This window comes from Colletotrichum chrysophilum (genome assembly GCF_026319265.1).
Source record: "Colletotrichum chrysophilum strain AFK26 chromosome Unknown scaffold_19, whole genome shotgun sequence".
Taxonomy (NCBI): Eukaryota; Fungi; Ascomycota; class Sordariomycetes; order Glomerellales; family Glomerellaceae; genus Colletotrichum; species Colletotrichum chrysophilum.
Genome location: NW_026517306.1, coordinates 453,166 through 475,199, shown reverse-complemented (window position 1 = coordinate 475,199; position 22,034 = coordinate 453,166). Strand labels below are relative to the sequence as shown.

Here is a 22,034-nt window from a genome sequence, read left to right as displayed (position 1 = left end):
TGCGCCAACTTGCAACGCCCACAGCTCGGTTGTTGCAGCAACCTTCCATCATCCTACCAATGGTGAGAGAGACCACTCGATCACTCACTACCTTGCGCGCATTCAGACGCAACTTTGCGTCTTTGCAGCCGCATACAAACATTGACTCGCCCATGCCGAGTGGAGCTAATCGATGGGTACACCATCATCCTCCCATGCCCCTGCGCACTTTCAGAAACCCTACACCACCTATCGCTCTGCACACGATGGGAAATCGTATCCCTCGCCTACAACAATATTACAACTTCCCAACAGCTAGACCATTCACAACGACTCAGCTCCTACAACCGCGTCCTGCCTTTCCAGCAGCTTCACCATTCTCAACCGCTCAGTCCTTACGACGTTACAACTTCCCAGCCGCAGGACCAGTCAAAAACGCTCGGTCATTCTGGCGACGTTCCCAATTTTCCGGGTGCCCGTTGTCAAGAAATCCTCAGCATTTGCAGCGGCGTCGTACTCGGATGGCACTTACGCCCAACACCAGGCCTACTCGTTCTAACAACAAACATGGCCGCCAAAAAAAGTGCCAAAGCCGACGACGGAAACACCCCCAGAGGAGCCCTTCTTGTACCGCTTAGTAGGGTATTCACTTGTTCTGGGCATTTTTACGCCAGTGGCGTACCTGTGGTATGAAATGGTGGAAATCGAACATGGACGCACAAAAAGTCGAAAGGAGATGGTATTCGAGTTCTCGTGCGTTGCAGCACAAATCATGGTGTCGCTGGGAATTCTCACCATGCCGTGAAATGCTATAGAAATCTTCAAGCAAAGGTGAACCAGGCAGATAGTGATAGTCAGTAGTGTCACATGGAATTTCGACTTCGCTGCCGACGTATCCTCTACTTAATTCCACGTTGGTAATTGTGGAATAATCATCACTAGTATCTCTGTAGTACATCATTCACAGTACCACGTAGTTTAAACTGACAGAGCTTTCGTATATCTTCATTGCTAGATGATCTAGTTCTAAGTCATATGTCACGATATCTACGTCTACGCTCACAATACGCAAGCGGGCGGAAACCCCCCAGGACAGGTCCATCTGAGTTCCTACGGAGTGTTTATGTTACGTGGACGGCCTGCAGAAAAAAAGGGCCGTCGAACTAGCGCTGACCGCAAAAAGAACGCGCCACTCCCCACGTTAAGAAATTGAAACAGCCAATATCGCAGACAGGGAACAGTGTGATCCATGGGGCATAAGAGTGTGTATAGCAAGGCCGCAGTATCAAGAACCGCTAATCGGGCCGCTGTGCAGAGAGCCTCCATCGTAAAGACGAGGTCCTATGTGTGTAGTGTGTAGCAAGATGGCTGGCCACGCAGGACCGCCAGTGAGTGGCTCTGCTTCCAAGCGGAAGCAGGCTAGAATGTCGTGAATGATCCGGGTAAAAGAGTAAAGAAAACGTCTAGAGCATCCCTGGCAAAGCAAGAAAAAGATGCCACACTTGACCACCTCCTGAGCTGAACGCCGTAAAAGCAACAATTGTTGCCCAAATCTCCCTAGAAGTAGTTGTGGAATCCAATAAACCCTCCGATGCAAAAGCCGATGATCTTTTCAAACGCCATGAAATGATGCTTTTAGTTGTGCTGGAAAAGGACGCTGATCGACTCGCCGTGGTGGACACGACGAATAGCCTCCGCGAAAACGGGAGAAACTGGCAATTTAGTCAGAAGCTGAGAGACACTCGAGAGCTGGGAAAACTCACCATCCAGGAAGCCAAGCTTAGGGCACACCTTCATGTGCTCGCCCTGGGGAACGGTGTTGGTCACGATAATCTTGTCGATGGCTGAAGCGTTGATACGGGGGATGGCGTCACCGCTGAGGATGCCGTGGGTCAAGAGGGCGTAGATCTGAGTAGCGCCGTTCTTCTTGAGGAGCTTGGCAGCCCTCGTGATCGTGTTGCCGGTATCAACAAGATCATCAACGAGGATGCAAACCTTGTCCTTGACATCACCAACCAGCATCATACTGGCATTGCGCTGCTCGCTGTACTTGGTCGGGCGACGCTCCTGTGGCAAGTTATGAGTCCCCGCACCTCCGTCTAAAGAAACAGGTCACCTACCTTGTGAATCAGGGCAAACGCCATGTCCAGCTCATCAGCAATGGCGGTAGCGCGCTTGGCTCCGCCAGCATCAGGAGAGATGACAACGGCGTCCTTGAAGTTGGGTATGTTCTGCTGGATGTACCTCTTGAGGAGGGGCTTGCCGTACAGGTTATCCACCGGCACATCGAAGAAGCCCTGGTACTGAGGATCATGGAGATCCATCCTGCAACCATTAGCAATTGCTTCGAAAGGAAGCAACGAAGGGCAGGTGTAAAGGACCAATTAAGGGCTTTTGTTGGAATCGGCATGAGCTGGTGCGCGAAACAGCGCGACACAGCAGAAGAAAGAACTTACGTGATCTGTTGTTTGTTAGCGAAGTGCTTTAGAGCCAGCAGGTTTTGGGCGCATCCTTCTTGGGTTGCGCCCGTGGATATTTTGGGGAATACATACCACATGGTCCGCACCAGCGCAAGCCAGCAGGTCCGCGACCAGAGTGCCAGCTTGGGCAACCCATTGCTTGTATCCCGGCTTCGATTGGAAGCCGTTGACCTGGCTCTGGTTCTCGTAGTCGTGGGTGGTGTAGCGGACCTGCGACGAGATCGAGTCGTGGTTGCGGCCGTGGCCATTGACCTTGGAATCGCCGTTGCCGTTCTTAAAGTAGTCGCCGCCATTGGCGCCATTGCTTCTCTCCTCGTTCAGCTTGCTCTTAGCCAGCTTGGAAGCAACGCCGTCGATGCCATTGGTGAGCCCAGCGGTGCGCGGAACGCCAGGAGCGGGGGTCGCGGGAACGCTCTCGAAGGTGTAGCCGTTCTTGGAAGGTTCTGAGGCGGACTTGGAGAGAGGCGCGCCGGCCTTCTTGTAGGGGACGTCGGGCTGTCTTGAGTAGGGGAACAAAGGCATGACAGCAGTGACTCTCTTTGCAGAGCCAGTCTTGCAGGCAGAGATCATGATGCAAAGATCCATGAAGCCGTCGTTGACAGAGCCGGAGGCGGTCTGGATAATAAAGACATCCTTGCCGCGCACCGAATCCTTGATCTCACAGCGAGACTCGCCAACAGAGAACTTGGTGAGGACGCGCTCGCAGGGGTTAAGGCCCAGGTTGTTGCAGACGCTGTCAATCAGCTCGGGGTGGGTGTTTCCACCAAGGATAATGATGTTGCGGACCATGGTGTCGCTGGTGTCGGGGCTTTGAAGATGGGGTATCGAAAAACGGTAAAATGCGGTCGGGCGAAGTCGGCGGAGTTCAAGCCGAAATGTAGCAGCTCTTGGGCTCGATTAGGGCGGAAGAATAGGAGCTGTATGTGCCTAGCTACAATTAAGAGCTTTGCAGGCGGGGTTTCGGGTTGGAGGTGAGGATATTGGTGGTGGTGGGATGTCGTGTGCGGGATGGAGAATCGCGAAGGAGCAGTGCCGGTCTCGGGTTTGCTTGAGGCGTCAAAAATATCTGCTAGTGGGGTGCGAGGCGACGTCACAGGTACTTGGAATGTGCCGAAGCCGAGGGTAGGCGCAGAAAAAGTTGTCCAGAAAGGTGATGCCAAAGGCTTGAGAGGGCAGACACTCGAAGGTGCGATCACTACAGCAGCATGACGAACAAGCTGTCGAGGAGAAGATTTGGAGGAAGGGGGGGAAGGCGAGGAAAGAAAAGCTGGTAGCGGCGGGGATACCTTTGAAGCTGGGGTTGTCGAGAAGTTGTAAAGGAAAATCTCTGAGTGGATAAGTTTGTTTGGGACGTGGATTGCAGGTATCGGGGTCGGGGTCGGGTGCGGTCGCCAACCATGTGGACTGGGGGAAGGTGGGTGTGAATGGGCTGCGTGGTGGGGTGGAAACGGGTGCTTCAGTGCTGGGAAGCGAAGGACACACAGGGTAGCCAGGTGCAGAATCCGCTCGTTTAGGTTAGTCCGGGCAGCTTGGTGCTCTTCATGACTCCGATCTCTGGCAGAGATTTTGCGCCAGTGGCGCCCTGGCCATGCACTGTGTTTCTAGTGGTTGCAAGGCCCTGAGCCTCTTTGGGGGCGGCGCAGGACGGCCGCTGTGGTACCTGGAGCGGCAGCATTGACAGCGCCCAGCCGCGGCAACATGACAGTGTCGGAAAAGAGCTCCGTACAGGTACCACAACCACCCGGACAGCATAATGGAACGCTGTGGTCGTGAACATGGGACGGGCGCGGGATACTGAGATGGGATGCGCCTGTAACTAGGTAGGCTTCTGCTCAGACAATCCTGACTGTGACGGTCTGAAGTCTGCGGCCCAGGCTCTTCGTTGCCTCGTGATTGCACATTCCGGTGATGCAGGTATGACAGCAAGTAAATACCTCTCGTTATTTCTGTAGACCAATCTCAGACACAGAATGGAGGGAATGAGAAAAACGAGAGGTGCAGAACTGCCTTAGACTCACCACCGGCGGCCACTGAAAGCCGCCAACGCTGTTCCCTGCGCTCATTGCGCAATTCCTAATCAGTACGTACCTAGCGACATTAGCACATGGCGAGAGTGGGGGACTGGGCAGCGTGATTGGGCAGCTTAATGCATCCTTTTTTTTCTTCTCTGGCTGCTCGTCCATTGCGCGGTGTCTCATGCAGGTTGCTGCAAATTGTGACTACCGACCGACCTTACCAGCGACCGCGGGGCAATAGCAAAAATATTCACGGCAACCCGCACTGCATATGTACCGTGCCGTCTTGTTCCTACTGTGCGGTGCTGTACGGATCCTAAACTCTCTCTCCGTTGCGTGAGGCAGACCGACCAGGCAGGTTTTTTTTTTTGTTCGATTTGGTTTCACAGCTGCCTTGGAGGTTGAACCGAGCTTACTGCCAGTCTCCGGTTTCGTTGGTTTCCTAGCTTGCAGACAGAACTCGGCCAAGAACCGTCATCTAGAGGGCCAGCCTGGGTGTTCAACGTTGTGTGACTCGACCTGTCACCAACCGGCCTCTCAGGTGCGCTTACCAGGTTCCATTTCGAGCGACAGGGACATTAGTCTAGCCTTGTTCACCTTCCACACCGACACGGCAATTTTCACAACTCCGAAACGCGACTTGCATTCGCACCTCTCGTCGACCGCCGTTGCCGGTAGCTAGTCCTGGTCCTCCCCAGCCAACCACCTCCTCTGTTCCCACGGAGAGCTCTTCCCGAGACCTCAACCCCAACTCCTACGCCAAGTACACCGTCACGATGAAGATTCTTGAGGCTCAGACGGCGGTCCTCACCAACTACGAGGTCTACAAGCACCTTACGGAGAAGAAGCTCGGCCAAAAGAAGCGAGGAGAGCGTCGTGGCCCTGGCAATCTCGAGACCCTGGCCAAAGAAGTGCGTTGCCCAATGACCAATTTTTGAATTCTTTCTTCAGAAAATGTCACTGAAGAAAAAATATGAATAAAATTGGGTATCTATTACTTGTACGTACGCCCATGACTGACTCATCCGCTCAGCTCCTGCAGTACCTGCGTACACCACCCAACCCGCTCTGCCAGGACCCCATCACCTACCACCCGGAATGCATCTCCCAGCTGTTGGAGAGGCTCCAGCCCTATGACCTCGCCAAGGGTGAGGTCGTAATGATTCTCAACCTCCGTCCCGCCTCCGTCGCTGCGTTGAATACCGTCATCGAAGAGATGACGGAGCGCTTCGACGAAGCCCAGCAGGAAGAAATCGTCAACATTATCGCTGAGGTTCTCGGATCGTTCCCCCAGGAGGCCGAGGAGGAGGAGGGCGGCGAGCAAGCGAACGGCACGGCCTAGGAGACCAACCCGGATCACTCTGCTGAGCCCAATACGGATCCTGACTACGTCAGGTCGCCGTCTCCTGTGCCGAGTCCTCCGACAGAAGACTGAAAGCCTTCACATGATGACACAGCCGCCTTCACTCTGTCCGCCCGCCTCACTGCGGGTTTTGACTGCCGTGGTGCAGATGTCTTCGAACGCCAACTTGATGAGCTCCCCGGTCATGGCAGAGCACTCCATGTACCTGTCTACTCTCAAGGACTGAGCCATCTGGTAGGCTTCTTGAGGATAGATGATGCCGTTGGGATCGGTTTCGGATCTTAGGTCCCGCTTCAGACCTAGGATGAGGATAGGCAAGCGGTCAGGTCTGCGGAAGGACAATTTGACCTCTTTGAACCACTGTCCCAGGCGTCAGGTTGTGAAGTTGTAAAGGGGTCAAGGAATGAGACAAGATAACTTACTAGTCTTTGTATGTTGATGAGACTGAGCCGCTGGCTTATGTCGTAGCACATGATGACCAGGTCGGGCTCAAGAAGCTTCCAGTTCTCAGGGCTATTTGTATCATAGAATTCCAACCGATGTGGTGTAATACCAAGCTTAATCTCGAATATGAATGGTTGGTCGATATCTCTAAGCAGCCTGATGGGGCCAGTCCCTTCTCCAGCACTCAATCTCCTATTCACGGCATTCACATTAGCGATGACATCCCATGTGGAGACTGGGCTTCACGGATACGCACGATAGGAAATACGTCTTTCCACATTTCTCATCTCCAACTAGCAATATCTTGATGGCATCTCCGTCCATGGCTGCGGTTGTCCGCGGGTTCGGAATTGACTTGGATGTCGTCCTGATAACGGGATGTCTGGAACAGATTGGCTCAGCTGCCGACCGGTCCAGACACAGTTCGACGCACTGCCCGCCAAACGGCCCCCCGGTCCCGTCACACCGGTCCAGACCTCCAGTCGAAGTGGAAACCAGCCACTGATGGACCAAACATCAGCCACACTCTGTTTTAATGGGCAAACTTTTTGCTCTTGAAAATGCCTGTTAACTGCCCCTCCAGTGACAGCCCGCAGCCCAAAATGTACCCGCATGGAGCCGGCCTGAACCCCTCCAAAATTTAACGTCGGAGTCATATGAAGAAGAGCAGCAGGCTTATGAGTCCCTTACACGGTTTGTTTTGGGGCTCAACTCTGCATCGACCGCCAAGCCAGAGTCTGCTGTTATTGAGACGCCTGGACAGACTATTATACGATTGCCGAAAGATTTTACCCGCCCACGCCCATCAACGCCAACGCCACCACCATCTCAGTCCCTGTCTCATCGCTCACACCCCCACACGATACCTGAGCACCTCACAGGCCGCAAAGATGGCCGAGGTGCCTGGAAAGTACGACTCATGGGAAAAGGAGCGTCTCATCTCCCGCATACGACACCTCGAGCATGAACTCGACAAGCAGAAGGCTGCAGCCTCCAAGGCCGTCGACGGGGCAGCTGCACCCCCGCCGGCAAAGAAGCGCAAGACGAAGAAGGGGATCGATCCTTCGCGGTATTCCACGCGCTTCATCGCCTTGAAGCTGGCGTACCTGGGCAAGCGTTATGGTGGTTTTGAGTACGCTGACTCGGCGGCTCTGCCAACCATCGAGGGCGAGCTGTGGAACGCACTCACAAAGGCGTGTCTTATTTTCCCCGAGGACCCGGCCGTCGTCAACTTTGACTGCTGCGAGTACTCAAAATGCGGCCGTACGGATCGTGGTGTGAGCGCGTTTGGTCAAGTTCTTGGGTTGAGGGTCAGGAGTAGCAAGCCGCTACCCAAGCCGGACCCTGCTCCGACGGAAGGGGATGCGGATACACCAATGGAGGGCACCGCCGAAAAGACAGAAACCGAGGAGGAAACCAAGAAGAAGCCCGAGGTGGAGTGGTCAGACGAAAAGGAGATTGACTACATCAAGACCCTCAACCGCCTTCTGCCCGACGACATCCGCATACTGGCGTGGTGCCCCTCGCCCCCGCCAGGCTTTTCGGCGCGGTTCTCCTGCGAGGAGAGACAGTACCGCTACTTCTTCACCCAGCCCGCCTTCGCGCCGACAACAGGCGTCTCCGCAGACGGCTTGAAGGAGGGCTACCTCGACATCGAAGCCATGGACGCGGCGGCGCAGCTCTTCGTCGGCGACCACGACTTCCGCAACTTCTGCAAGGTGGACGGCGGCAAGCAGATCACCAACTTTGAGCGGCGCATGTTCGAGGCGGGCGTCGAGGAGGTCAAGGACGTGGGCTCGGCGCTGCCATACCTTGGTCTGAGCTCCGCGGACGGGAGCAAGCTGCCCAAGGTGTACTCGTTCAACATCCGCGGGACGGCGTTCCTGTGGCACCAGATCAGGCACATGGTCTCGATCCTCTTCCTCGTCGGTCAGAGGCTGGAGAAGCCCGAGCTCGTGGCGGAGTTGCTTGACGTTGAGAAGACGCCGAGGAAGCCCAACTACGACCTCGCCAACGACACGCCGCTGGTTCTGTGGAACTGCGTGTTCCCTGGGGACAGGGAGAGTCGGACGCAGGAGGGCGAGAACGCGCTGAAGTGGGTGTACGGCGAGGCGGACATCGTCGAGAACCTGTGGACGTACTACCGGACGAAGAAGATGGACGAGCTGCTGGCCAACAGGTTGCTTGACCTGGTGTCGGGGCAGGCTCAGGGCACAGAGAGCCAGGCGAAGGGGAAGAGGGTGTTTGGTGGCGGGCCGTTGGGCAAGTTGGCGGGCGAGTATGTTCCGATTATGAAGAAGCAGTTGACGCCGACGCCGGCCGAGATCAACGACCGGTTCGCGCAGAGGAAGGGGTTCAAGAACTCTGAGGAGATGAAGGAGTCGAAGAACTGGAGGAAAATCATCAAGGATGCCAAGGTCGCGAAGAGGGCGGCTGCTGCGGCTGAAGCTGATGAATAAGATGCCGCATCCTTCTGAAGTATAATTATAAAAACAAATGAGGAAGAAGTTCATGATTTCATTATGGGAGCTCCTGTTCAGCTCTGCCATCTCTCGTCTATCTTGCGATTGCCCCCGCCGTAACTACCGCCGCCTTCTGCTTCCCACAGACAGCCTCTGACCCCTCTCCACACCCTCTCGACGATCTTCTTCCGAGGCAGGATCTGGGGAAACACAACGACTAGGTCCTCCTCCCCTTCGACGATGACAATCAGGTAGTACCGCACCTCAAAGCCCTTGAACGCCTCGTTGACGAGGACGTCCTGGATCTTCTCCGTCGGTATGAAGCGTGTCGCCGCGGCGTATAGATAGCTCCCGCTAGACGAGCTCGTCTGGATGCCCAGCCCGCGCAGAACAAGCAGGCTCTCGGTCTTATGCGTCCTTAGGAGCGTCGCATACGCCGCGACCACGCAGCCCGCGACCAGGACGGGGAGGGGCACCGTGTTGGCGGAGACGAGGCGCTGGGCCAGACGGCCGGGGACAGAGTCGTCGACGAGCCGGAGTAACTGCGAGAGCGCTTCGCCCGAGAAGAAGCCGTCTTCCGCGTACTCGTCTCGGTGGATTCGCGAAGTTCGCAGTGGCGTGAGGAAGGAAGCTGCGTTGGGGGACTGGACCCAGGCGGCACGCAGGAGGAGGATCGAGGAGAAGAAGACGAGGATGCGCAGGATGAGGAGGAGGAGAGAGAGGGTCCTGACGGCGAGGGTTGGCGGCGGGCGGGTGGTCACTGTGAACTCAGCCGTCGTGGGCGAGGGGCGCCGGACGTGGAGGCGCGGGGAGGTCGTGAGCATCTTGGGCGATGCGCCGGGTGTCGCGGAGGATGCAAGGTCGCAATTATCGTGCCATTGGTGTTGCGGCAGCTCTGAGAAGACGAAATATTCTCTGAGGGTAAACTCGACATCGAACGGATGCGCAATTGCAACTTTGGATGTTGAAGCTCTGAACGATCAGCTACCATTGTCCCCTGTCGCGCGCCTCTCAGCAGTGCCGTGGCACCAGCACCAGGGGGCAGCTGACGTAATGTCCACTCACCCAGCAGCCAACTGCGCACGTCCCACCAGCGCCAGAGGGTATATGGTTCAGAAAATTGGCGAGGGTTACCGGCTGTAATGGTCAAGTTGGTTGAAGGCTTTCATTATTCTTCTCCCGCTACCCCATCTCCATTGGAACCCCTTAGTGGCGCCCAGTGCGAATGCTGCGGTGGCTTCTCACTCGCACGGGTAACCTGCGATGCTGCGGTAGCCCTAAGCAATGATGATGACACTTGAGGGAGGTTTCACTCTGCAGAGGCATCATCACCGTCGCATGGCGTGCTGGATTACGACCGGTAAGGGCTTGGGGTAGTGGCTGAAGATGGAGATGTCAACTCCATTTCCTTTTTGATTTTTTTATGATTGATGTTGACGATTGTCGTCGGTCAGGCGAGACGATAGATGCATTATTATATATATATGTAAGTAAGTAAGTATGCACTTGCAATCTCTCCTGTCGGTGGCATCCTATATGAACGATTGATTGATTGTATGGTGGTGATACATGGTGCATCGCAGCGCTGCTTGCTGAAGTTCGCGATGCCTTCAGTGGGTGGATGTACACAGTGTTGCACACACATGGTTCGATTCATCCCAACATCAAGCTTTGTTTTATTTTTGCGCATATCTCCAGGGTCTAAATTAATCAAATCAGACGAACTACGTTCAAATGATATCATCCCTTGCTGTCTATGTGGTTTGGTGCACTGAGGTCAGCTTGAGGCTGGTTTGTCCCTGGACAGATGGGGGTGGTGCAGACGGCGACAACGGCAGAGACGATGAGGACGGCGCAGACGACCAAGGAGCTTCAGGAAACGTCGTCGCAATAATACAGCAGGTGGTCTCATTCAGACTTTTCAATAAATAATTGCAAACTCGATGTCAAATTGCATCCTTCTCAATATTCAGCCTGTACGTGGCCATCCTGAATCGAGCAACTACATACAATATCATCCTCACCGAAGGAAAGAGTCAACACTCCCACGGCGAGGGGGAAGCAAGAAGTAGAAAAATCAAGATGTAAAGAAACGCAGGCGGATAGATATCTCCCCTGCTCCAACTAGATGAACAAAGATGCCGTGGGGCAACATTGTAAGACGAACGTTTCCAGCACTTTTCGGACCCCTCCCCCTCCATCTTTTCCAATCTCGAAATTGAGGCGAGACAGCCGGCGTCGACCTGTCTCAAACCCCTCACCTTTTTCTCAACATAAAACTTTCTCGTATCCCCCAAATATCTCCCTCACCCCCGGCCTGTGTGTCCGTCCTATCACGTACATCGCCGCTCACGGTATCATGTTTGTCCTTTGCCTCGCGGCTTTGCCCAGTCCAAGATCCAGCCATCATCAGTCATCATTTGAGAAGGAAGAAATGGAAAAAAAAAAAAAAAAAAAAAAAAAAAAAACAATGAAACAAGTTGTAGAGAGGAAGGAAAGAAAAGAAGTAGTAGAATCGCTCTGCGCTCGAGAGAAAAGTGTTCAAGGATAGACTTGAAGTGTACAAAACGGCACTTTCTAATCGGGATTTTTTCATCTGTCGGCTTTCGTGGCATCGGAGATGATGCTGCACTACCGCGAATGGTCGTGTTCCTCTGTTGTCGAAAAGTAATGGTATCAAGGTTCATCGAAAAACGCCAGTCGCCATGCAACGAATCGAATCGAAACATCAGGAGGGGGTAAGTGAATATTAAGGTGGTGGTTGGGGTGTTTGGTAGGCTGGCATGGCCTAGATGAGGTCGCTGGCGTTGAGACCGGTGGGGAGCGTCTTTTGTCTCTGCGCGCTGATGGGAGATCTCAAGGTCTCACGACCATAATTGACGGGCATGGGCACGCTCTCGTAAGGTGCAACCTCGTAGTTGTCTTGTCTGGGACGCATGGCGACGGAGTCCTTGCGGCTGCGGCTTCCCGATCGGAAGCGGTCGGTAGCCTTGGAGATGCGGCCAGCAAAGCCGTTCTCACGTTCGCTGAAGCTGCGACCGCGGCTGTGGCCCTTGAATGCGGGGGCCGCCGGGGCCGGGATGACGGGGACGGCGGTGTCCATGGGCGCAGCGGTGGCGGGCTCATCATCGTCCATGACAATCTCAATCATACCAGAGCCGATGGCGCCAGCGCCGTTGTGGGCGGCGTACGGCAAAGGCGCCGGCGGCGGGGGAGGCGGCATGGCGAGGTGCTGCAGCTCCTTCAGCATGGGTGGAGGAGGCGGCGGTGGAGGAACGCTCATGTCGTCGTTGTCCTCCTGAGAGGCGCGCCTGGAGTGGAAGAGATGGACTTCTCCCGAGTTTCCTCGTCGCATCGATGGGCCGCGCGAGAGTGCACTGGGTCCGCTGGTCTTGGGAGAGGGTACGTCGATGGGCGGAGCAGACATGCTGCGAGGAATCATACCGCGGACGGGAGGCTGGTAGGTTGTCTGCGGGAGGAGCGTAAGAAGGTCGCCCTCCTTCTCCTTCTCGGGAGATCGCTGGTTAGGCGAAGTCACAGGAGAGTGTCGCTGCGCAAAGGTGGCCGGGATCGGAGGCACCGGGATGTTCTTTGCCTTCTCCTTGTCGGACTCGATGATGAGGCGCATAGCCTTGGGGGTTGCCGGCAGGCCGATGTGGACGTTGGAGCTGCGGGCGTACATGCTCCTATGGTGGACTGAAGGCGAGTCGGCAGTGTGGCTGCGGGGAGGGAGATCAAGGCTGTTCGGCGGCGGCTCAATGCCGATGGGGATCTGGTTGGGATGAGGAATAGGAGGCGCTGAAGGGCGTTGTGCCAGGGACTTGCGACGCTCCTCAAGCTCGCGGGCAGCCTCCTCCTTCTTTCTCTGTCTCTCATCCTTCATGGCCTTGAGATCTCCGGCATGCTCAGTCGACGGAGCACGCGACTTGGTCTGAACAGGAAGGACATCGCGGGGCTGCTCGATGTTCTCAACCGCGTGGCGACGTCGGCTCTCAGATCGATCACGTTGGGGGAACTCTCTGATAAGTTCGGGCGAAAGTGCTTTGCGAGACTCGACCTGGCTTGTGCTCCTGTTGTGTCTGTTCCGGAAGTTCTCTTGGGCGATGACAGCCAAGGCGAGGTCTTCCTCATCTTCGGATCCCTGGTAGTGCGCTGGGTTGGCGGGAAGGGGAAGAGGTGACGAAGGAGACCTGACGTGAGAGCCAGTGCGATCTTGGCTACGACCCCGGAGGTCAAGCGCAGGAGGGCGGTGCTTGCTTTCAGGGCTCCTGTGGCGAATTTGACTGCCTCGGCTTGAAGTACGGCTGGCTATCTTGCGGCTGCTACTTGCCTTCCTCACGGTGGCGGGATCCATGGACTCGGGCAGCATCTTAGGGGTACTCAGGTTGATGAGGTCCTCAGGCGACATGGGAATGGGCGAGGTAGGAGAACGCTTAGGCTTGGGCCAAGTACGATTGGAAGCTCGGCCACGGTCCGCCGAGGCTTCGCGGGAAGCCGTCTTGTGATTGCGGCTGTGCTCACGGTCTCGACCGCTTGAGCCGTCTCGTCTACCCTCCCGGCTTCCATGACGGCTGCGCTGCTTGCGTTGTTGAAGGCGTTGGGCGGTGTCGAGACTATGGATGTAGTCTTGCTTGCCACCAGTGGTGTTGCTACGGTAGCTTCTGCCAGCGGTGGAGTGAGAGTTGACGGAGCTGGTGACGGAACCGGGGCCACGTCGTCGAGAGGGCCAGTGAAACCGGGTTGAGGAAGAGATGGACTGTTCGGGGGAGAGGGTCTCGTTCGCCATGGGATTGTCGAGACCGTCTAGATCGAGTTGGAGTCCCTTCGGTTTGCGGTCCCGAGAGCCGTTTCGCTGGTGCAAGCTACCTTCCATCTTGACAATCATCCTGGCATCAGGGGAGGGGGGCGGGGGGTCTCTCGAACGAATGGTCAGCATCTTGTATTGGTCGCGCATCATCATGGGGCTAGCCGTGGCGGCTCTCTGCAAAGTCAGACCGGCAGCGAGGTTGTCTTGTTCGGCGGACGACATGCGTACGTGGACGGCTCCCCCATCGGGCTTGAGTTGCTCACGCGACAGGTCACCAGGAACCTCGCCGATGGAAGGGAGACGCTTGCGGCTGAAGGCAGAGGTACCGGACCTGGCGGAGTTTGGCGTATTGAACTGGCTGCGGTTGGGCGGTCGAATAAATGCAGTCGTGACGTCGAAGCCGCCTGGCGAGACAGCCGAGTCGGCGATGGGAGTAGGACCGGCAGCAATCGGGGTCTGGCCTCCATCAACCTGGGAGAAGAACTTTGACTTGCCTCCCTGGTCGCCGAACGAGGTGATGAGCTTCAGCGCAGAGGTCTTGGCGATACTCCTTTGAGGTCCACGATTGACACCAGGAGGTGAGAGAGGCGGGGACAGAATCTCAGGAATGTTTTGGTTGACATTTTGGTTGATGCTCTGGAACGTGACCTGGGCAGCAGAAGGAGAAGTCCAAGGTTCATCGGACTCGGCTCCAGTGCAAGCGAAACTGGTATCGGGTTAGCTGAGTGGCCAAAGTCAGTATGAGAAACACATACCATCGGACTGCCAGCTGCTGCTGTCCATGCATGACCGCCCATTCTCCCCACTTCTTGATAATGGATACCTGTCGTTCCCAGACAGCGGGGAAGAAGAGACAAGTCAGGATGAGAGCCTCCATGTACTTCTTATGGGAAACATAAATCTCGATGGCATCGCTGTGGTCTCCCATGCCAATTAGAATAGTAACAGCAGCGTGAACGTCCCCATGCTCAAGTAGTCTCTGGACGTATGTGCGCCCAAGTTTGTGCTGGGATGATTGGCCTCCAATACCGCTGAGAGCCAGCAGCATCCAGTCGGAAGATGTCATGGATGATGAGCTGGCTGCCAAGACATCGGCGTCAAGGTCCCCAAGCCACTTGAGAAGAAGGATGCGGGCAGGTGCGCCGCTCTTGTGCCGGCTCATCTCCTCCCGAATCAGGTCCTCAATCTCCTTGTTCCACCCGAAGATTGTGCTCAGCATTTGTTTGCGAAGGTCATCGTTAGTAAGACGACTGTTGTCGGACATGGCCGGGTGCTTGTAAGGAATGTCGCTTAAGCGGCTCCTGGTGTACTTGAAGAGGTCTACAACCTTGTTGTCGACGGGGCTCGGAATGACCTCGTTTCGCAGACGCGAGGGCCTGGAGCGGCGCGATCGGTATGAAGACATCGAAGTGCCGGTCAGCATCGAGGTTCCGCTCATTGAGTACATGTCCCGCTCCTGGTACGGCGCGGCAGACGATGGCAAAGAAGATCCGACGGAAATGTACGTGTTTTCAGTGCCTCGCGAGATGGCCGAAGAGGGATAGACACCGGGTGTCCGGGATCCGGAGTCGGAACCCTTTGACACCGCAGAAAGTCCCATGGAATGTCCGCTGCGGCTAGAAGCCGCGCTTGCGGAATCGGCCTCGTAAGGATCGAGCGCCATCTTGGGCCCCGTGCTGCCCGTCTCCTTCCGGCCGACGATGCGGTCGAACGGTGACATGTGATCCTCATCGCTTTCAGAGATGCCCATCTCAATGGTTCCGGAGGTGGCATCGGAATCAGTTGCAATGGTGGTAGACGTCTTCTGCGATTGCTGTTCCTCAATGGAGACGGGCGGTGACGGCGGCAACAAGTTAGCGGGGTGCTGGACATTGGCCACAATGATGGACGGAGTGTTGAGGTCGAACTGCTGTACGGTGTTGTTCGCGCCAAGAGTGAATAGACTGGCACCAGGGCCGTACACGGCCAGGCCTCTGACATGCTCAAGCGTTGGGATGCTGTCGTAAGTGACATGCTTAGTACGGACATCCCATGATAGCGTTTCCCTAAGGTGATGATTGTCAGTGCATACCCTAAGCGCGCGCGTAGGTCCATGTGGCGATTATGACGTACGAGTCAGAATATTGGATAATGCGGCCGTTCTTTGACCAACCCATCCAGTTGGGTCCAGCTTGATAGTTGTCAGTGCGCTTGAGGATTCGAACAACCTTTGCCGGGTCGTCGCTGCTGTACGACTTTGACACGCTCCAGACCCGGAGGTCGCCGTCGTGGGTCTGGGCCGCCAGCATGTCCGATTTCTGCCGGGACGATGAGGCGTGCCAGTTAAGAGTCACGATTGGTGACGGCGCTCTTGACGTGCCCAGATTGTGCAGAATGGTAAATCGTGGCTGCAAGGTGGCAACCAGCAATGAGCCATTCTGGTACCTATCGAGGGGTCAGTCTCATGCAGCCACGTCTTGGTGTTTCTGCCAAGCTTACCCAATTGCAAACGTTCGACAGTCTGCAGCCGGTGCAAGTGCCGTCACTGCAATTTGGTCAATAGTTCTCGAGGAGATATGTTCTGACGTTGTTGGTTCAAATAGAATAATGTTGCCCTGGGTGTTGCCTTTGCCCATGTTAGCTGTTACTCGATCCCCGAAATTGGTACAGAATACATACCGAAAGCAACATTGCCGTTACGCATCCATGCGGCGGTGGTTAAATGCTCGTATGAAGCAAATCGAGCAACTTCGTCGCCCGTCATGAGATCCCACACGATGGCGGTTTGTCCTGCATCGTAGCTCACGACCAGTCTTCCGGCCCCGACTTCGCTCTGGGTGTCAACGGCAAGTAACCGAACTTCGTCCGAGTGCCGCGAAAACCGCCTCTCGATGGTGAGGGTATCGTGGTGGCAGCAGACGATGGAGCAGCTTTGCGCATACAAGAACATGGAGGCCGTGGCGGCGCATGGCTCAAAGTAGCGCAAGATGTTTGGCTGCGGCATGTTGAAGTCTTGCATCTCATTGCCGCGACCTCTTGCTGAAGACCTCCCGGAGCTGACGGTGCCGGTTCGATTTCTCGCGGAGGCGGACATGATGGCACTATATCCTTTTTCGGATTTCGATCTGCAATCCGGTGCGATGTTAGCCGGCAAGCCGCATTTGAGGAAGACGGCATCCACATAACCATACCACCGCAGGTCCTTGCCCGCGGGGCGCCGCTCTGAGCCACTTCAACCCGAGAAGAGGGTGCATGACTTTTGTGAGACAGGTCTACTCACCAATCCGCGGCAATACAGCGCCCGTCCGGCTGCTTCGTGGCGAACCAAGAACAGTCGGAAAGCTACACCTCTTCCACTTCAACCATCACATGAAGCACTTCCCAATGTCCGTTCCCGGACCGGCTGTCCTTCCACGTTTCAGGGTTCCAGAGTTGCGAATGCTCGGCGTAGGCTTCTTTCGTAAAAGGCGGTATCGTCGGCTTGCCGTCGTGTTACAGGTGGTGGTGGTTGTGCCGTCGTGCTATGGCAGTGTCTCTCTCTTACGGCGCGGGGTTATTTCCTCTACGTCTCCAGCAGGTGACCAGGTAGAGAGGTAGGACAGGAGGGAGAGAAGAAAAAAAGTTCTGGGAGACGGGGTGTTAAAGATGGTTATAGGTTACAGTCTGTCGGGACGGTTTGAGGGGGGTAAAGACGCTATAGACGCAGTCGGAGGGTGTGAAGAGATGCAGTTGTCTCTTGTCGAAGGCGGCACTGTTGGTGGCAGAGCGAGATCTCACTGGATAAGGTGAGCTCGAGGGGGTGTGCCGGCGCTTGACTTGCAGGTTGGTTCTGTCACTTTCGCAACACAAGGTGTTGGTGAGCGATGACACAGGAGAATACCCTTTTGCTTGCAGCAGCAACAGAAAAGGGGAAGGAAAAACGAAAGGATCGAAAAAAAGGCCGATAGAAAATAAGAGAGGTTGCGCCTGAGGGGGGGTGGACGGGGATGTGATGGAGCCAAATAGGACGAGAGTCAAGCAACATGGAGCATGGCGCCTAAGTGGTGAAGATGGCTCGTCACTGGACGATCAGCCCTTGACCATAAAATTAGAGCTTTTCGTTGCTTTGGTCGAGGTGTCTAGGAGCGGATACGGTCCGGCTCATCTGGTCAAGCCAAGACGCTGCATGGCTCTGGAGACCAGACTGGGGTGGTCGTCGACGACGGACCCTGTCAGGCCAGTCGAGGGGACCGGACCAGGTGCGCAAGGTGCAAGCCACTGCGTGCCGAGGGGGTCAGAATTGGGGGAAATGCAGCAAGTCGACCGGGGTTCGAGGGATGGTGGAGATGGGCGAGGTGGCCTGGTTGGGCGGATTGTCGAGAGTCGAGGCAAGCCGTGTGTGTCTGAGCAGGGCAGTACATCAATATTTTGCCATAATTAGGTCTTTGGATGCTAGTTTCTCTCGCGAGTCGAGGTGATTCGAGTATTTCGCACCGAGTCTTCCGCTTCCTTTCCTGCTTGCTGCACTGCACTGCACTGCACTGCGTTGCGTTGCGATGCTGGCCTTGCTGGCATCAACACTTGCTGCTTGCGATGTTGCCCGCGTGCGTATGTGCACACGGAGGGACAGGAATATCAGCCTATCAAGTTGAGGCGAGGCGGCGCTCAGCCAGCTTGCGTTGCTTGCTGCGACTGCTTGTTGCGACGGCCCTGGCCAAGCCATGTTGTCCAGCAGCTTTCTCTGGACCCTGGCTTAGCAAGACAAACAACATAATAGATCAACCTCCGATGAAGAAGCGCATCGTCCCGTGTTTGGTTGGAAGTGACGTCTGGCGGGGGGCTGTTTCCAACAAAGCGTGTCTCGCTCTGGAGCTCTGCTGGGGCTTGTTCCCCCTGGATGATTTGACCTCGCATTGCCAAAGCAAGCAGCGATACCTAGCCTAGCAGAGGCATTGTTCACTGGGAGCGCCAAAGGTGCCTTACAGGCTGCTCTGACATGCGCAATGCGCGGTAGGTGCACGGAGGCTGCGTGTCCCGTCTGCGAAGCGTGAGTACTAGTGGTGCAAGTGGTATGACTCCCCTCGTCTCGGCGGTGGTCACAGTGGTGAATCCTGGTACAAGTCGCCTTGATTCGCCTCCTCAGCCATCACTAGTAGCTCTAGGATGGTCTCGTCGACGGGCTCGAGAGCCTATCGAATGCGTGGGCAGGGAGGCCGACGACGAAGAGCGGCGGGCGGGAATGGACAAATGCGCGTGGTTGGGGGAAGACGGAGCGAAGGCATGGAAGCAAGCAAGCAATCGATCAATCAATCGACGCAGTAGGCGGCGCAAAAATGGAGAGTAAGGTGGGAACAGCTGTCGAGCTCTCTGCTCCGTGAGGTGGTGACAGGGGACCGGGGTTGAACAGCTACGCGCCGAGGAAAGGGTGATGGCGCCTAAGGAACTTGCATGGGGCCAATCCGGAGCCGCATGTGCCTTGTGTTCAGCAGCTGCATTACATGGGTATCCATGGTCCTGCTCCTGATTGGTTCGTCCCTTTTAACTTCCCGTTGGACGCTCCACAGCGACCCGCTTTTCAGTAGTCGGTACGAACCGCCGCCGCCTCTGGTCGGCGCAACGGCGGCAAGCGCAGAGGTAGCCGCTACTTGTGGCTGTTTCCCGTCTGTGCCACCTCACGAACTTCACCTCATCCAAGCGACGACGGGCACAACTCACCATTGCTTCTTTTCGCTGTCAACCACGCACGGCACATCTCCCCTCCGTATGTGCTGCGTACCAGCCACCGCCGACCGACCCTCCTGTCCTACGTCTCGCTGCCCATCCCTCACCAGCCATTCGTCAATCGCACTCTCCAACATGGCCCATCAAAGACTATCAAACTCTTCATCTTACGTCTCCGATCGACCCCTTTGTGCCAGGAGCCACATTCGGAAGGACGCCACCTTGCTTCCTTCGCCATCGGCTGTGCCGGCGCGGGTCTGGAATCACCTCCCGCTGGCCGGCACATAGGCGGCCACCATCCATCACCGATCCCCACACCCGCTTCCACCTTGGACCTACCTGCTCGGAGCTCGTGCTGTGTTCCCCTCTCGCCCTGTCTTGTCTGCACACGAATGGAGCGATTCAACGGCCTGGCAACGTGCAATCGCTGCTGCGTGAAATGCTAGCCCACATCCGCGAATGCAGCCCCAAGACTATTTCCAGGATTGAGGCTGCAGCAGCACCAGCACCAGCACTGCATTCGCCTACCGTTGGCTCATCAACATCTGCGGGCCGATCACAACCACGACTGCTATGCACGGCACATGCCCCCAAGTCTGATGCGTATCAGATAGACGTCTGTACCATTCGCATCCGGCTCCAATTCAGCTCGCCCATTATCGTCTGTCTGCCCAGAACCAGCCTTCGTTGAACCTGCCTGTCATTGTGGGGAATGGGTCTGTATCTTGGTCCATCGCAATATCCCACCTATTCAATGGCATGCACTTCATTACATCGCCTTGATTCGACGAGGTGCAAAACCATGTCGAATGTCTCACTCGGTGCAAGACGAACGACTTCCACCGCATCGGCTCAACATCCTCTCCGACTTGCTTCTCCAATTCGCTCCTCTTTCACACCCTTTCGAACCGATGGGTCTGGCCGGGTCTTTTTCTTTAGACCCCGGATATCAATTGCACGCCGCAACCCCTGAAAACCGTCTGATGCCAGCCCAATGATGCTTGGAGTTGGAACAGCCTCGCCGTCTCCGGTTCCTTTCACGGCCGCTAATGAGATCCCACACCGCACACAATGGCACAGCATGCAACCTCACCGGCCTCTTCCCCGTGCATGAACGAAGTACACAATAAGGTATGGCTGCATCCTCACGACAGGGTTCATCCCACGGCCGCCTCATCGACGAAGCATTGAATGGAGCGACGGCCGAACTGATGCCACATGTTAGAGGTACGTAACATATCTTTGCCCTCCTCCACGTCCACGATGCTACGCCGGAACGGGTGGTCAACCCCCCCGCGGCAACCATCACCACTTTCACGCTACACCTCTCAGCTCGGGTAGCCGCTTCTGATGCGAATTCATCTTTGGGTCGTCAGGCACCCAACTTGACAGCGTGATGTATCTGACGTGCAAGTTGTACCTGACGTCTCGTCAGCTGTTGTCTTACATCCCATTCACTGAAGAGCAGCCAATTGACATGAGCAATTGAGCAAACTTTTCATGGCGCAATTGATCAATGGCATGGCACCGGGACCGGCGGGCCAGGCTTGCAGCCGGTGAAGAGCCCTTCTAGTGCCATCGAATCGACGTGCTTGTGGCGTTGCCATGACCTTTTGCAAACATCTCAAAGCTGCCAAACGTTCTTGTTGTCAGTTGGGAGCGTCTTCGCCGGATATTAAGGACCCCGAAACGACGGACAGCCACGATAATTTCTGGTAAGTGTGTGGTCTTGCTGGAAGCAACAGGGCTTGATCAACTGATCAGTGCCCAATTCCGACTCGCTGGTCACGCAGTCGGCGAACTCGTCGATTATCGATGACCAGCAGGCAGAACAATCCGGAGCCGGAATTTGACGAGTTTCCCTCCAATCGAGTGGTGCGTTGGCGGGCAGAGCTCTGGAACCCCTGTCATGTCGTACATTGCCTTGGTCCGGCAGCAGTTTGCTTTGCCGTTGAGCTAACCTTTCTAGCCTTCAAAAAATGGGTCGTTCCTGATCGACTTCCGCATTGCTACCGGATGTTGCCCTTCCCCTCTGTCCAGGCCGTATGTCAGATGTTTGTGATTTGATTTCTGGTCTGCGTGTTTAGCAGCTTATCGCTCATCAGCTAAGATCCGCCCATCACGGTCGCGGCCACCTTCGCCAATTCTGTCTGGCACGTCTTGGGCCGCAATCCTCAGCTAAAAAAAAACACTGATCGACGCTCGTCACAGTATTTCAGTATTCACGACACGCTATCCTGGACCCTGTCAATAGGATTCTGTCACCCAGGTCTATCGGAGCCGGTGTTGCGCATCTGGTTTGCTCTCGCGTTTGATGCAACAGTGATATTCATGCTCGGGAAGCCACAACGGGCATGGCTAATCAACTTGGTCTTTGGATGAGTCGCCTTGAGAGCTCTGGGCCCGGTGCAATTATGTGACATTCATCAAGAGCACCTGGGGACAGGTCCGATCTAGTCCTACAGGATGAAGCGATGGAGCATTGCAATCACATCTCATTTAATACACTCAACCACACTCAGTGACTCGAGACCTGACTGGTAATGCTCTCTTTCGAGCTACGGCTAAGAGGGGGAGGGGGGCCCTGGATGCTTGGCAGCTGTTGCCCCACGCACTGCTGCTCCATCTGACATTGGATCGCTCAGATCAACGTCAGGATCTCACACGCCAGGAAGGGGCCGAGGGGCGTCGAGGGCACCTCCAACTCCAAATCTCCCCTTCCAGACCACGATCGCCGGCTGCGCCTGTTCACTCAGCACTTCCACCATCGAGGCCGCACGACTTCTGCGTCTTTTGTGCTGCCGA

General features: G+C 55.7%; 6 protein-coding genes across 6 annotated transcripts; 2 read left to right on the top strand and 4 right to left on the bottom strand.

Moving 5' to 3' along the window:
• Positions 1-1,614: 1,614 nt before the first annotated feature.
• COL26b_003506 (uncharacterized protein) lies at positions 1,615-3,248 on the bottom strand (the record flags this gene model as incomplete). Its single annotated transcript, XM_053176401.1, has 5 exons — positions 1,615-1,691; positions 1,743-2,046; positions 2,100-2,304; positions 2,436-2,440; positions 2,532-3,248. 5 exons carry the CDS (start codon positions 3,246-3,248, stop codon positions 1,615-1,617), a joined length of 1,308 nt encoding a protein of 435 aa, XP_053039750.1.
• A 2,002-nt stretch (positions 3,249-5,250) lies between these two features.
• COL26b_003505 (uncharacterized protein) lies at positions 5,251-5,816 on the top strand (the record flags this gene model as incomplete). Its single annotated transcript, XM_053176400.1, has 2 exons — positions 5,251-5,385; positions 5,508-5,816. 2 exons carry the CDS (start codon positions 5,251-5,253, stop codon positions 5,814-5,816), a joined length of 444 nt encoding a protein of 147 aa, XP_053039749.1.
• A 99-nt stretch (positions 5,817-5,915) lies between these two features.
• On the bottom strand, positions 5,916-6,605 carry COL26b_003504 (uncharacterized protein; the record flags this gene model as incomplete). The annotated part of the gene is made up of 3 exons (XM_053176399.1): positions 5,916-6,197; positions 6,260-6,350; positions 6,550-6,605. The coding sequence occupies 3 exons, from the start codon at positions 6,603-6,605 to the stop codon at positions 5,916-5,918; spliced, it is 429 nt and encodes a 142-aa protein (XP_053039748.1).
• A 566-nt stretch (positions 6,606-7,171) lies between these two features.
• COL26b_003503 (uncharacterized protein) lies at positions 7,172-8,740 on the top strand (the record flags this gene model as incomplete). Its single annotated transcript, XM_053176398.1, has 1 exon — positions 7,172-8,740. One exon carries the CDS (start codon positions 7,172-7,174, stop codon positions 8,738-8,740), a length of 1,569 nt encoding a protein of 522 aa, XP_053039747.1.
• Positions 8,741-8,817: 77 nt separating this feature from the next.
• COL26b_003502 (uncharacterized protein) lies at positions 8,818-9,567 on the bottom strand (the record flags this gene model as incomplete). Its single annotated transcript, XM_053176397.1, has 1 exon — positions 8,818-9,567. The coding sequence occupies one exon, from the start codon at positions 9,565-9,567 to the stop codon at positions 8,818-8,820; it is 750 nt and encodes a 249-aa protein (XP_053039746.1).
• Positions 9,568-11,531: 1,964 nt separating this feature from the next.
• COL26b_003501 (uncharacterized protein) lies at positions 11,532-16,623 on the bottom strand (the record flags this gene model as incomplete). Its single annotated transcript, XM_053176396.1, has 5 exons — positions 11,532-14,256; positions 14,306-15,595; positions 15,663-15,974; positions 16,116-16,155; positions 16,209-16,623. 5 exons carry the CDS (start codon positions 16,621-16,623, stop codon positions 11,532-11,534), a joined length of 4,782 nt encoding a protein of 1,593 aa, XP_053039745.1.
• Between the last annotated feature and the right edge of the window lie 5,411 nt (positions 16,624-22,034).